General features: G+C 32.6%; 1 protein-coding gene across 10 annotated transcripts in view; it reads left to right on the top strand.

Moving 5' to 3' along the window:
- Positions 1 to 4,784, top strand: part of LOC114330907 (multiple inositol polyphosphate phosphatase 1-like) — a 266,073-nt gene extending 261,289 nt beyond the window's left edge. For all 10 annotated transcript variants that reach the window (XM_028280345.2, XM_050649106.1, XM_050649094.1 and 7 more), the window contains one exon: positions 143 to 4,784. In XM_028280345.2, the coding sequence (XP_028136146.1) occupies positions 143 to 374 (232 nt within the window). In that variant the 3' untranslated portion in view covers positions 375 to 4,784. The remainder of the gene's footprint in view (positions 1 to 142) is intronic.
- Positions 4,785 to 13,620: the final 8,836 nt, after the last annotated feature.

Below are 13,620 nucleotides of genomic sequence, written 5' to 3'. Positions count from 1 at the left end.
TCAGCCTGAATGGGGTCATAATTATCAATATACAATAGACACATTTCACATGCCAAACTCCATATTACTTATGACGATGATTTTTCGGCTCTAGCTCTCCGTCTATAAAAACAAGCTATTATATACAATTTATTTGTTTTAGATGTAACCGTGATGAAAAATACAGAGTGGTCTTCTTCCTCAATGAAAGCCCTGTAGAGTTTCCAGATTGCTCGGTCGGTCTCTGCAATTGGTCGACAGTACAACGGAAGTATCAAGATCTAGTGAGAGACTGTGACATCAACAAATTTTGCAGTGGAAACAATGGCGCTGGAGTGACATATGCCGCTTACGGTCTATTTGTAATTATGTCGATTTTAGCTCTAAGATTATAAACCTAAAAGGGGTTAAACCACAAGTACTAACAATAACAATGAGAAAAGTATGTAGATTAAAAGACAGGTAAAAATATCACGAAAATTGTGTTATAAACAGTATATATGTACTATGTACAGGTTCTTGTTGATACTCTCTAATAGATGAATCCGTTTACAGTACGGACTCCATAAATGTCAAATGCAAGGATAATTGTTTTGTCGTATCGTTAAAATCTGTTTACTGCTGCTAATATCTGCAATCAGCGATGTTACACTAAGATCTTAATAGGGAACTTGCACATTTTTTTATTGCATAATAATATTCAGTTTTGTATAAAAATGAGATTTCCAAAATTTCACGCTTCAAAACCTCATAATAACTTAGAAGTACAAATTTAAAGTCTTCTGTATTTTAAAATAGTTCAAACGATCCGTGACGTCACATAGTTTAACTATATTGTTCCGTTTATGGTTATATTTAGGTATATTCTTCTTCTTCTTCTTTAATTTATTGGCCTCCACCTACTTGGGTATTTGGCCAGCTCGTCGTCGCGGAATAAAGGAAAAATATTTATATTCTAATGACATTTATCGTTTGTCATTGTAATAATATATACCAGTGTGTTGAGATTGGAGTTTGATATAGTTATTGAAGGAAAGGAAAGAAGGTTTACTATGGAAAATAAAACCATTTTGTAAAAGTACACATTTTCTATGAATAGTTCAAACGATCAAAAACACTTGTAATAACGTAACATAGCTGTATTTTCTACTGACGTTTATGATGTCTTATTTAAAATTATATACAATTTTGTTTTCTTTGTTGGTGCAAAATGTAAACACATAACCGGATGACGTCACGACGCGTTTTGGGCTGGCTGGAATTTGAATTTTTAATCGTCTTTAGGGGCCAAACGAACGACAAACAAAACTTTTTTATCTTTGATACATGTTTTAAATTATGTTCTGTTGTGATTTATAACATTTTTTTCGAATTTAAAATTTTATGCAAGTTCTCTATTGTAGTATCCGTCAGTAAAGAAAATCAGCATAGAATCCTCATTTTGTACCATTGCAATCCGATAGGTGCTAAAAATCAATCAGGACACGACACTATCGTGATTATACGCATAAGTCGACACAAAGATCTGAAACTGCCAAGGTCGGACAGATCGAAAACTTTGGTTACGCGACGTTGTCAGATCAATAGGGTTTCAAAGGTTTTTCCGTTTTTTATTTGCTACCTGTTTCACAGTAATAATTTCCTTCTGCGTAAATTTTAAAACATTGAGTATAATTTCACGGGATTGTGCACTTTGTGTCCTATTTTTTACGGCTTTATCACGCGACGTTGTCAGATCAATAGGGTTTCAAAGTTTTTCCGTTTTTTATTTGTTACCTGTTTCACAGTAATAATTTTCTTTTTCCTTCTGCTTAAATTTTAAAACATTGTGTATAATTTCACGGGATTGTGCACTTTGTTCTGTCTATGGGCCTATGTTCAACCAAGGACAAATCAGGCTGATCGATGATGATGATCTGGCAATGTCGCAAATCAATTGATTTCGTGCACAATGGATTTTAAATGGATGTTGACTCTTTGCACCAACGCGTTTAACTGAAGTCTCCTCTCGTTGATTTACTACCTGAGTGACCGTCGCGGTTTTAGATATTTCTGTACAATTGTAGTATGTATCAACAAAATTCGAAAATATGGAAAGGACGCCAACTGGTGATACCAATTTGCCTTGGCAAAATACTTGTAAAGGTGAGTTGGTTGAACTTCTTTCTTACAATACAATACTCATGCTTTATAACACGAAATAGTAAATAAATATGATATTTGTATCTACTTTTATTGCTAAAGATCTCTCAAATGGTAGCAGGATTTAAATATTTTCATTATTGTTCATCCGCTATAACTTTTCTCATGCGTCACGATTCATTTTCAAACAAATTAAGTCAAAACATAAAGTGAAACGAACGTTGATGTGTATATATATTTTGTATACTGTATACTATATACTACACACATCGGCGTACGTGTCACTTTATGTTTTGACTTAATTTGTTTGCAAATGAATCGTGACGCACGGAAAAAGTTATAGCGGACGAACAATATCATTGTTACTGTTATAGTAGTATTTTTACATCCTAAAAAACAATGACTTACCAGAACAAATATTTGAGTAAATATTGTTTTACTTAGTAATAACAATTAATGTTTCATAGTGTACAGCTGTTAGAAACCAGTCGTTAAAAAAATTGATATGGAAACAAACAAAAAAAAAACAACTCAAATCGATTTGCTACCTGAAAGTGATTTGGTATAACTTTCTTATTTATAATTTAAAGTTGTAACCATTATATAATTTTAACACTGCCATGAATATAATACAGTGTGTAACAAAAATACAGGTCATAAATTAAATCACATATTCTGGGACCAAAAAATAGATTGATTGAACCTAGCTTACATTAGTACAAATGTGCACATAAAAAAAGTTACAGCCCTTTGAAATTACAAAATGAAAATCGAATTTTTCCAATATATCGAAAACTATGAGATTTTTTATTAAAAATGGACATGTAACCTTCTTATGGTAGAAACACTACAAAAAAATTATGGTAAAATTTGTGCACCCCTTTAAAATTACCCAAAAAAATTATGGTAAAATTTGTGCAACCCATGGGGGTTTCGTTCCCTTAAACTTTTGTTTACGTTCCAATTAAATCATTTTTGTGGTACCGTTAGTTAAACACAATGTTTTTAAAACTTTTTGCCTTTTTGTACTTTTTCGATAAGCCAGTTTTTATCGAGATATTTTGAATATCTGTCAAATCCACCACATATTTGTATATGGTTAAGTAAGATTATAGAGACCTGGTAATAATATGAAAATTTATTTATTGTGAAATATATTAAAAAAGAAGGCACATCTCGATAAATGGTGGCTTATCGAAAAAATATTAAGAGGCAAAAAAGTTTTAAAAACACCGTGTTTAACTAATGGTACCACAATAATAGTTTAATTGGGAACGTACACAAACATTTGGAGGGTTTAAAAGAATAAAATCACCATAAAACTTTTATGTAAACATATTAAAAAAGAAGCCGCATCTCGACAAAAACGGGCTTATCGAAAAAGTACTAAGAGGCAAAAAAGTTTTAAAAACATTGTGTTTAACTGACGGTACCACAATAATAATTTAATTGGAACGTACACAGAAGTTCGGGGGGTTTAAGGGAACAAAACCCCCATAAAATTTTTATGGGGTGCACAAATTTCACTATATTTTTTTGTAAGATATTCCTGCCATAAGAACGGCACATGTCCATTTTCAATAAAAAATCTCTCATAGTTTTCGATATATTGGAAAAAAATCGATTTTCATTTTGTAACTTCAAAGGGCTGTAACTTTTTTTATGTGCACATTTGTACTGAGGTAAGTTAGGTTCAATCGAACTATTTTTGACCCCAGAATGTGTGGTATAATTTATTACCAGTCTTTTCGGGACACCCTGTATAATAATGTATTTAAAGCCAGTAAATACAGGGGTGAAAACCCTTTAAATGGTATAAACGTTGTGTTATATTTTTACAAAGTATTGTTGCTGATAATTTTATCAGATGTTTAAATTTTAAGGTGATTCACTTCATGGCAACGCAAGTTGCTGTCTAAGGTCCGTTTAGAGAGGGTCTCTTCGGACCAGCAACCCCCTGGTTGGTAGTATGCCCCCCAACACATATACAAACAATTGAGATGGCGTAGAATTCTCTTGCTGTACTTCCGGTTTATAATCACTTTTGTTTTATGATGGTTTATAAAACTATTATGTTTTATAAACCATCTTCAGTCAATATGGGGTGTCCGAGTGGTTAAGGAGATTTACTAAGTACCTCTAATAAGTATATTTAATAATGATTGGTTTTTAACAGCTTTATCCTTTTCACCTGTAACAATTGTGTCGTACCAATCGTTGTGTTTGTTGATTTTAAAAGAGATAGTTGTAAATATTTTTACTAGATATTAATTACTAGGCAATTTTCGAATTAATTCCGAAGCTGTTTCTCCACCTCTCTCTCGGCTTCTATATTTTATTAGAATTTTGCCTTGTTCTGATAACTATCTATCATTTTATTAGAGTAATTTTATACTTTTTTGGTTTTAAGTATACAAAAATTATTTTATTGAATCTAATTTTTAATAGTTGTTTGTGACTCTTTAACTGAATGTTTTTTATTCATGTTAGTTAAATTAAGTAAGTATAGTTTTTAACTTTAGTACAAAAGCATACATTTAAGACAAAAACTAAAACCAAATATGCCATCCATAAGTGTATCTATTTTTGTTGCATACTGATAGTTTTTATTTCGAATATATTTTTGTGTTTTTACACATGACTTAATAAATATTTTTAGTTAACTAGTTTTTATTATTTAAACCACGAGTTCAATCGACCTTTGTCATTTCTTTCGTATTCGCTCCGTGCATGACTGACGCTACACCTAGCGTAATCGCCTGACATTTTTGCTGACCACAATTTGACGTTAAGCATATGATACACATATGACATTGACGTTAATATGTAATGTTTATTTACCATTTTTGATCAAATTTGTCCAGGGCATGTCAACGACAAGTGGAGCATGCGCACTTTAAAATAATACAAACAATACCGTTGATAGATAAATATACAAGGTATGTTTACTATTAATTGATATTATTAATTACTAATATACCGGTATATTTATCAATAAACGATTAAATAACATATAATATGGAATTAAAGGGCGCATGCGTTGTCGTGGACTGAAAGTCACCGACAGGATCTGCGAATGGACACAATGACACTGACATTACAAAACTTCTAGTATGATAAAATTGATCCAAATAATGGCATAACCCAGACATCCAAAGTGAAAGTTATCCTCCAACACCAAATTGTTCTATATGGTCCACATAATGTTCAGAAAAAAGTCGCACCATTTTGAGCGTCGGGTTTGGGGTGGAGAGCGGGGGAAATCGGTAAATTCGCAGTTTTTTACGTTTTTCGTCAATATTTCTAAACCTATGCGGTTTAGCATGAACAACCTTCTATACAAAATGTTCTACATTAAATTTGAAATAAAAAAGGCTCTATGCATAATCCTTCTAAAATGAACGGTTCCAAAGTTACGGAGATTTTACCGTTGATTTTATAACAATAGGGCTTTTCATTCACAGTCATTTGTTTCGAGCTTCTATCATGTGTCACATATTATTAATATATCTACGTTATACGTTAGTGGTATTTTACAGTGATGTGGGAGAGATCTCTCTCCCACATCACTGGTATTTTATGATACAAACCAAAGACGTATGACGTAGATATATTAATATTATTTGACACATGACAGAAGCTCGAAACAAATGACAATCGATGAAAAGCCCTATTATGTATTCGACCTTTTTTGTTTTAAATTTTATGTAGAAAATTTGTGTATACAACATAATTTACGCTAAAGCATAGTTTTAGAAATATTGACGAAAAACGTAAAAAACTACTAATTTACCGATTTCTCCTCCATCTCCCCCCCAAACCGGACGCTCAAATTGGTGTAACTTTTTACTGATGGACCTTATAGAACAATTTTGTGTTGGAGGAAAACTTTTACTTTGGATGTCTGGGTAAGGATTTTTTTTGGACCAATTATAATATACTATCTCCGTAACTTTGGAACCGTTCATTTTAGAAGGATTATGCATAGCACCTTTTTTATTTCAAATTTAATGTAGAATATTTTTGTATAGAAGGTTGTTCATGCTAAACTGCATAGTTTTAGAAATATTGACGAAAAACGTAAATGACTCCGAATTTACCGATTTCTCCTCTCTCTCCCCCCAAACTCGACGCTCAAAATGGTATAACTTTTTTCTGAACATTATGTGGACCATATAGAACAATTTGGTGTTGGAGAATAACTTTCACTTTGGATGTCTGCGAATATATTCATCATCATTATTAATTAGTCCGACTTGCTCACTCATTTACGAAAATGATATCAAAAAGAGATGGAAAATAACGATATCAACAATGTACAAACTACAGGGCTATAAAACTACTTAGCCACACCATGAAAATATGGGAGAGAGTAATTGATAGACGGATACGTGAAGAAACCGAAATATCCGATAATCAATTTAGCTTTATGCAGGGCAGATCAACAACATATGCAATTTTCATTGTAAGGCAACTGATGGAAAACTACAGGAATAAAGAGACCAACGCTCATATGGTATTCATTGATCTTGAGAAAGCATATGATAGAGTACCTCGAGAGATTCTGTGGTGGGCACTCAATAAGAAAGGAGTCCCTGGCGAATATGTAAAGATTGTGAGAGATATGTATGAGGGAGTAACGACTAGTGTTAGGACAGGTGTGGGAGAGATTGATAAATTTCAGGTGCAAGTAGGATTGCACCAAGGCTCGGTGCTTAGTCCTTATTTATTCTCATTAGTTTTGGACCAGATAACAGCGAAACTACAGGGTAGCATTCCATGGCGTCTAATGTATGCTTATGCTATTATGTGTTAATAGGAAATAGTGAAAGAGACTTAGAACAAAAACTGGAACAGTGGAGAAAGATCTGAAGGAAAAAGGTTTAAAACTTAGTAGGACAAAAACAGAGTATTTGGAATGTTCATTTAAAGATGGAGTTACTACAAATAAAATTGTATCCTTGGATGGTGAAATGATTGTGAAAAGCAATAGTTTTAAGTACCTAGGATCGGTATTACAGAGTAATGGAGAAATAGATGGAGATGCATGCAGTAGAATTAGGGCTGGATGGATGAAGTGGAAAGAAACGAGTGATGTGTTGTGTGACAGAAAAATTCCAATGAAGCTGAAGGGAAAACTCTATAAAACAGCCATAAGACCGGCTATGATGTACGGAACTGAATGTTGGGCAGTGAAAAAGAAAGAGGAACAACGAATGCATGTGACGGAAATGAGAATGCTTAGATGGATAAGTGGAGTGACAAAGAAGGATAAAATTAGAAATGAGTATATTAGGGGAAGTCTAGGTGTGGCACCAATTGATGCCAAAATGAGAGAGCATAGGTTAAGATTGTTTGGTCATGTTCAACGTCGAGACGTTAATCACCCATTACGAAGAATAGCTGAAGAGCAGATTCCTGGAAGGAATGGGAGAGGAAGACCAAAGAAGACCTGGGGGGAGACGATAAGGCAGGACATGTTGGTAAAGGGGATTAACATTGATATGACCCAAGATACAATTGTGTGGAGAAATACAATTAGGGAAGCCGACCCCGCATAGGGATAAGGCAAAGAGAATGATGATGATATCAAAAAGAGATGAAAAAGTACTTTTGACATTTTATTAAATGAACAAGGAGAACAAGGAGACCGTAACAGCAATGGTCACCAAAATATCAAACGAGGAAGTGGTCCAAACACTTCCTCAGTCAGGGGTCCTTCAGGACCTACAATTATAAAATAAAAAAAAGACAAATGACGATCGATACGTAATTTCTGATGTGTAGGATGACGCAGAACATTGCGTTTTGCATGCAGTCAATTCAACGGGAAAAGGAAGAGCTGGTAAAAATAATAGGAATGATCACACCAGAAAATAATAAAAGAAGCCATAACCAGCAAAACTTTAAAATAACGGTAAGGACTATTACTGAAATTATAAAAAAAACTAAAAGAAGAGAAGGATCTGAACAAATAGGACAGAGCCAAAAGCGACACTTGATGGTACATTCTGTAAGAGTAGTTCTGAGTATGCATACGAGATATCGATGTTTAGTGGGTAAGAACAGGTTGGCACACTTCGCGTTAAGTACCTGAAGTCCCACACTATCCTACAGAGAAAAAATGCTACAGTGGATCCCAAACCCTTTTTTCAGTGCGTCATTAATTTTGACGTCACATAGAATTTTAAGAATGTCGCAAATCATTACATCACATTTTAGTTAAACCTGACAGTTTTCAGAATATTTATATTTATATAAACATCAATATTTATACAAATTGACTAAACATCAAAATTAACGCACCACCTTAAAAATGGGACATTTTTGATGTCTCGTATTTCATAAACCTGTCGTCCGTCCGATTCGAGTGATTTTTTTAGTATATTATAGCTTTATTCTTCAAGAATATCGATGTAATAATATTATTGCTAAACAGGTAAGTGTCGTTGTATACCGGGTGTAACAATGATAGTGTGTTTTTCCTCAAAGTTTGGAACACCCTGTGGAATATTCTAGCGTATATAAAATATTGAAATTAAAACTCAACTATAGCCTTAGGCTTTCTTAACATTTTGCTTTTTGTTTCATTAGCTTATGTTGGATAATAAAAAAGTTAGGTACTTTAACAACTAGCAATGTTATTCATCAATACAGGGTGTTTCTAAATTAGTGCGACCAAATTTTAGGGGGTAAATCTGAATGAAAAAATAATGACCGTTTGCTTTATAAACATTTCGTCCGCAAATGTTTTGTTTCCGAGATACGGGATGTTGAATTTTTCCTTACAAACTGACGATTTATTTATTGCTCTAAAACTGGTTGAGATATGCAAATGAAATTTTGTAGGTTTTAAGAGGTAGTTTTTGCGCATTTTTTGACATACAATTCAGAATTTTATATTCACCATTGGCGTGTATACGGGAATAAACATTTTAGATACATCCCGTATGCACGCCAATGGTGAATATAAAATTCTTAGTTGTATGTCAAACAATGCGCAATAACTACCTCTTAAAACCTACCAAATTTAGAGCAATAAATAAATCCTCAGTTTGTAAGAAAAAATTCAACATCCCGTATCTCGGAAACTAAGTATTTGAAGACATATGTTTATCATTGTTACACCCGGTATACAATGACACTTACCTGTTTAGCAATAATATTATTACATCGATATTCTTGAAGAATAAAGCTATAATATACTAAAAAAATCACTCAAATCGGACGACAGGTTTAGGAAATACGAGACATCAAAAATGTCCCATTTTTAAGGTGGTGCGTTAATTTTGATGCTTATTGTATTTGCCAGAATATTAATATTTAAAATATTTTAATTTAAAAAAAGATAAATATAAAATCAAATTTCACTATGCAATGTCCGAATATACTAATGACATAAAATATTTATATATACGTCGCTGAAAAATACTAACCTAAAACTTACAACAGTCATTTTACCATATTATATTTATTCGCATCATTGATTGGTTATCTATTTAGAGTATTGTAATCGCCAACCAATTATACATCTGTAAGTATAAGTCCGTTTTAATATGAAAATACCCGTTAAGGAATACATAATCTTCTAAGTTCAATGTAAAATAATCATAGTAGTACGTTTTTTCTGTCACTTCCAACTGTAATGCGTTAGAGAGAATTCGATAATCTGTGACGCACTGAAAAAAGGATTACCTGTAATCATAACATGTGCAAATAAAAACGAGTCACAAGCTAGGAAAAATATGAGTTCAAAATAAACTCAGGAGATGAAATATCTAAAACGGATAGTAAGAAAACCACATAAGGAACTCATGTATTGAAATAGTAATGGAAAATGAGCATATGACAGTAAGTACCAAAAATGATTAAGATATGACCGAGAAAAAGACAAATTAAACTTGAAAGCTCAACAAAAGTAATTCTAAAGCTGGTAAAAAAAATGAAGAGGAATACTGTGAATTTAAGGGGGGAGGGGGGGCGCATAGGACATAGGAATGTATTAATAACTCAAACTGGGAAATAATAATGTGGTGATACACTTCTAAAAGGAGTTTAAAATGTTTTTAAACTAATGTAAACCTATACCATTTTTTTAACCAGAAGGGGTGAACTCAAAAGACATATTCACACACATTAATGTCACTAGGAAAATCACCAAATACATCTTCTTTTTTGGTTGATCATGTAGGCCTTCGACGGTAATCCATAAATATTATACAGGGTGTTAGTAAATAAGTATGAAAAACTTTAAGGGATAATTCTACATGAAAAATTAATGGCAGGTTGCTCTATAAACGTATGTCCGCAAATGCTTCGTTTCCAAGATACGGGGTGTTGAAATTTTTTTTTTCAAACTGCGAATTTTTTTATTCCTCTAAGACCTTTTAAGCTATGAAAATTAAATTTGGTGGGTTTCAAGAGGTTGTTATTGCGCATTTTTTGGCAAACAAATAACAATTTTATATATTCATCATTGGCGCGCCTACGGGCAATGGTCTGAATTTTTTTAAAGAAAAAAATAGTACGCAACTGAGATATTTCAAATTAAAAATTATTTTTGTATTCCACGTTTAGTTTATGATAAAGAACCTTTCTTGTCTTTTTTTTCACATGGTGCACCGTTTTTATGCAAAAAAAAAATAAAACATCTTCGCGCGTGTTTTTCATTTCGTATGTACATTATCAAGAACTCTCCAATTAGTCCTGTCGCCAGGGGGGGTACAACGGCCTCGTTAATTCAGATGGACTTACTCAAGTTTTTTTTATGTATTTTGACCCGTAGAACACGAATTTTTTGGGTAACAGTTGATCCGGATGTCGATAAGATTGTTATAGACCAAGAACTTGAGGAATCAAATAACAGCGATTTTTGGCAAAACAAAACAATATTTTGTATTTTTTGGGCCATTTTAAGTAAAAAATATTTCTACAAGTTTTTTCGTAGGATGCACAGTTTTCGAGATAAACGCGGTTGAACTTTAAAAAAATCGAAAAATTGCAATTTCTGAACCCGAATAACTTTTGATTAAAAAATAAAATAGCAAGTCTGCTTACCGCATTTGAAAGTTTAAGTCAAATTATATCGGTTTTGATTATTTGCATTGGTAAAAATTTATTTTTTTATTGTTTAACAAAGCTATAAACACGTAGGGTTTCCCGTGCTTTTACATGCGTTTTACCGCATGTAACGTAGAAATAGTCTTGATTGCACTAGTACCTATTCTACCTACTCGTTCGATTTTAAATGAGAAATCATAGAAACATCACTCACGCACTAGTTGTTTGTAGCTTTGTTTAACAATAACACAATAAATTTTTAGCAATGCAAATAATCAAAACCGACATAATTTGACTTGAACTTTCAAAGGCCCTAAGCAGAATTGCTATTTTATTTTTTAATCAAAAGTTATTCGGGTTTAAAAATTGCAGTTTTTCGATTTTTTGAAAGTTCAACCGCGTTTATCTCGAAAACTGTGCATCCTACTAAAAAACTTGTAGAAATATTTTTTGCTTAAAATGACCCAAAAAATACAAAATATTGTTTTGTTTTGCCAAAAATCGCTGTTATTTGATTCCTCAAGTTCTTGGTCTATAACAATCTTATCGACATCCGGATCAACTGTTACCCAAAAAATTCGTGTTCTACGGGTCAAAATACATAAAAAAAACTTGGGTAAGTCCATCTGAATTAACGAGGCCGTTGTACCCCCCCTGGCGACAGGACTAAATATAATAATGCCAAACTAGAACAATAACAGAAAATATTTCTAAAAAGATTTTAACTATGTGCTACAACAAATGTTCAAAATTACCTCCTTTAAAGGTGACAGAGTAATTTTATATTCACCATTGGCGCGCGTACGCGTAATGGCCCGAATTTTTTAAAGAAAAAATAGTAGGCCACTAAAATATGTCAAATTTAAAAACATTTTTGAATTCCTCGTTCAATTTACGACAAAAAATCGTTTTTGTATTTTTTTCATATGAGACGCCGTTTTTATGCAAAAAATAAAATATCTTAACGTTTACAAAGATTTGAAATAAGTTTCTATGCATATGGCATCTACCTCGAATAATTTGTAAACGTCAAGATGTTTTATTTTTTTGTATAAAAACGGGGCCGCACATGAAAAAAGACAGGAATGATTTTTTGTCGTAAATTGAACGAGGAGTTCAAAAATGATTTTTAATTTGACGTTTCTCAGTGGCGTACTATTTTTTTTCTTTAAAAAATTCAGACCATTACCTGTTCGGGCGCAAATGGTGAATATAAAATTATTCTGTCATCTTTAAAGAAGGTAATTTTGAACATTTGTTGTAGCTTTGCACCTAGTTAAAATCTTTTCAGTAATATTTTCTGTTATTGTTCTACTTTGGTATTATTATATTGGAGAGTTCTTGATAATGTATTAAGAAATGAAAAATACGCTCGAAGATGTATTATTTTTTCGCATAAAAACGGTGCACCATAGGAAAAAAATACAAGAAAGGTTCTTTTTCATAAATTAAACGTGGAATACAAAAATATTTTTTAATTTGAAATACCCCAGTGGCATACCATTTTTTTCTTTAAAAAAATTCAAACCATTTAGGTCTGGATCCCGCGTATGAAAAAAAAATTGATTAATAGCAAGCTGAAAATTTGTTAATAGCTTAAGGGTGCCTAGTCGGACAAACTTTAATATATGGGAAAACTGGAACAGGGGAAGTTTTAATTGTGGAACAGGTTAAAAATTTGGAACGGTCAGACCACGAAAACGGCACATGTACTTTGTCCGACAGAACAGACTTAAACTCTTCGAACAGAGATTAAACTCTCATGCAAAAATCAGACTGCTATTTATTACCAAATGGGCGTTTTAATGAGTGGAACATGTAGAATATGTCAAATGACAGGAATTATGACAGGTGATAAATAGCAGTCTGATTTTTGCATGAGAGTTTAATCTCTGTTCGGAGAGTTTACGTCTGTTCTGTCGGACAAAATAAATGTGCCATTTTCGTGGTGTGACCGTTCCAAATTTTTAACCTGTTCCACAATTAAAACTGCCCCTGTTCCAGTGTTCTCATATATCAAAGTTTATCCGACTAGACACCCTTAAGCTATTAACAAATTTTCAGCTTGCTATTAATCAACTTTTTTTTCATACGCGGGATCCAGACCTAATTTGGGTTATTTGTTTGTCAAAAAATGCGCAATAACTTATTTTAAATTTTTTTTTTAAAATGTAAAAAAATGAAACCCACCAAATGTAATCTTCATATCTTAACCGGTCTTAGAGCAATAAAAAAATTGGCAGTTTGAAATAAAAATTTCAACACCCTGTATCTTGGAAACAAAGCATTTGCGGACATACGCTTATAGACCAAACTGCCATTATTTTTTCATGTAGAATTATCCCTTAAAGTTTTTCATACTTATTTACTAACACCCTGTATAAATATTATACTAATACGTCGCTAAAGACTTAGAACTGTTTTTTATATAAAAGCAGA

The sequence above is a fragment of the Diabrotica virgifera genome, chromosome 1 (genome assembly GCF_917563875.1).
Source record: "Diabrotica virgifera virgifera chromosome 1, PGI_DIABVI_V3a".
Classification (NCBI taxonomy): domain Eukaryota; kingdom Metazoa; phylum Arthropoda; class Insecta; order Coleoptera; family Chrysomelidae; genus Diabrotica; species Diabrotica virgifera.
This window is presented reverse-complemented; position numbering and strand designations above follow the sequence as displayed.